This window comes from Penaeus chinensis, chromosome 27 (assembly GCF_019202785.1).
Source record: "Penaeus chinensis breed Huanghai No. 1 chromosome 27, ASM1920278v2, whole genome shotgun sequence".
Taxonomy (NCBI): Eukaryota; Metazoa; Arthropoda; class Malacostraca; order Decapoda; family Penaeidae; genus Penaeus; species Penaeus chinensis.
Genome location: NC_061845.1, coordinates 19,149,701 through 19,152,200, shown reverse-complemented (window position 1 = coordinate 19,152,200; position 2,500 = coordinate 19,149,701). Strand labels below are relative to the sequence as shown.

The 2,500-nt window shown below is 33.6% G+C and overlaps 1 protein-coding gene across 1 annotated transcript in view; it reads right to left on the bottom strand.

Annotated features, from left to right (window-relative positions):
- LOC125039631 (HEAT repeat-containing protein 6-like) overlaps positions 1 to 2,500 on the bottom strand; it is a 21,808-nt gene that overhangs the window by 19,035 nt on the left and 273 nt on the right. Inside the window, exon 1 of the mRNA XM_047633784.1 lies at positions 2,499 to 2,500. This exon is cut by the window's right edge and continues 273 nt beyond it. Within this exon, the coding sequence (XP_047489740.1) occupies positions 2,499 to 2,500 (2 nt within the window). The remainder of the gene's footprint in view (positions 1 to 2,498) is intronic.

Below are 2,500 nucleotides of genomic sequence, written 5' to 3'. Positions count from 1 at the left end.
GTTTAAAGTATAATGGAAACAGACAGAAGCTTTAGTGATTTGTAGTCAGAGCTCTAGTGTCACAGGGACTCAAAAACAAACATCTGATAGTCAATTATAACAAACAAACTGATAGTCCATGATGTACCCTACATGTCATGGGCATGGTAGCTGTTATGTTAGTCCTTTTATAATCTTTAGGTATAAATTTTCATATGATGTCTTAATCATACCTTTGTTACATATTTTATCATTATTAACACTCATGTATATTTTAAATGATATATAAAGATATTATCTTTGTTAAGGGCATGAACAGTGCTAAAGCAATGGGATTGTGAGTGGTTAGAAAAAATGCCCCATTCAGAATATGTAAGAGCAAGTGGGGAGCTGGTCACTCTCATTTGCTCAGCTCAGTAATAACCTCACAGATCTGTGTCAGTATATTATGAACCAAAGTATTAGTATATCATTAAAGTGGTGAAATATAAGAATATAAGTGTGCTTTGGTACCCATTTCACCACAGGTGAATTAATTTCAATTGATGTTCAGACATTCATGGAAAAGAGAACAAAGTACTATGAATAAACAGTAAGAAAGAATAAACACCAGACTAATGTGACCAATGTACTGTTACTTAACCCAATGCCGCCGGGGAAAATTAACAAAAAATAGGGAAAATGCTGTGCCTAGTTTCTATATTTTTTGTGAAATGTCTGCCCATAGATGGCTCTGCTAGTGCTTAGCCACAAAGGAGTCAATTAGTAGACCATGTGACCATACCTGATTTGAATTGGCAGGAAAATCGTATTTTTTACTAGTGCTATGAATATCAATGGTGTTATTTTTATTGTAAACATTATAATTATTATAATGTTTTTTAATATTAGTAACAGCAAAATAAGATAACATAAAATATTTTGTAAATCAAAGAAAAGGGTGAACGGGCGAGACGGGCAGTACTCCTAACTGGCTCATTGGTGACTTAGTACAAGTATAGCCATCTATGCTTTAAAACAATCAAACAAGTACTAACAGTGGGCATAGCACGTGTCTGCCCATCGTACCTGTCGGCAAGGGGTTAAACAAGTAACTACTCCATATTAAGTAATATATTTATGGATCTTAAAAATAAGAAGTGAAGGAGCCGTTACACATAAGAATACATAAGTGTGACAAAAGGATGACTTTTTAAATCCCTGGCATCAATTTTCTGTCTACTTGACATTATCTTTTTTTATCTGCTGGCCTCATCATGGCTTTGAAAAAGCAATTGGAAAAGTAACTGGACAAAAGGAAGCTGACACTGTCCACCCTTGTCGTTGGGGTGGCTAGAAATTTGACGCTGTACATAAAGGTAATGGTTATAATGGTTTTAGACAAATCACTCAATAATTAGAATAAAAACTTGAAAAGTGACACATCATGGTGACACGTAAAACTGAAGGATGTTCACTTTTATAGCAAAGTTTAAAAAATAATTGTTCCTCTCTTTTTCTCATAATATCTCGTGTGGTGTTTGCTTTATCCAACTTCTAAATTTTCCACTAATTATTCTTAACTGGAATGTGTATAGATAGAGAAAAAACAAATGTAAGTCGTAAAAAAATATGTATAAACAACATAACATTAGGTATAATAAAATTTTTCGCACAAAGCAAAAGTTGCTTATTAAAGTCCATCAATCTACATACTAAGTTATACTGTGCCTCTATGCCCAGCACTCCAGGAACAGTCACCAAATGGCATACATTTTACCAAGATAGTGCCTGTGGAGCCCGAGTCAGACAGAGATATACGTTTATCAATTTTCTAACATAGCATTTTTTTTTTTAAGGATAAAATATTTCAAGAATAATTTTAGCATAACAGAAACTATGCACAAACTTGTAGTTTCTGAGACTCTGTTAAACATGGCTCCAATAAATGCCAAATTAGGTCGTTTTATTTCAGTTTGGTTAAGGTAAAATAAGGTTCAAGTTTAGCTTAGAGTTTTCAAGATGAATAAACTCTTGGATTCTAAGATCTTACCAGGAGGGGCAATGGTTTTATTTGCTTAGATTGGGCTGTACAAGGGCTATGTCATTTAGCTTTGGTCTGGCTGTGTTGTGCCATGCATGTTGGTTGGTTTGTGTGGACAAGGTTAAGGTTAGGCTTAGGTTTTAAATAGATTTTGGAGATGTTCGATAAAAAGAATACTCTAGTTCACATAGGCCTGTTTGAGATATCCCTAATCTTAAAATACTAGTCAAATTACAATATATATATATATATATATATATATATATATATATATATATATATATATATATATATATATATATATATATATAGTTCAGTACACACAAACATAACGAAGTGAATGACCACTATCTAGAATTTAATCAACCTCTAATGGCGGTCAGGAACGCTACAAATGAATACCAGGATAAGAATATTAAGAAACTTTTAGAAAGGCGTGCCATGCGGCCCGTCATGCGATCAGCTGATTGGACGCTTTGGAAGAGACCTTCCTCACCC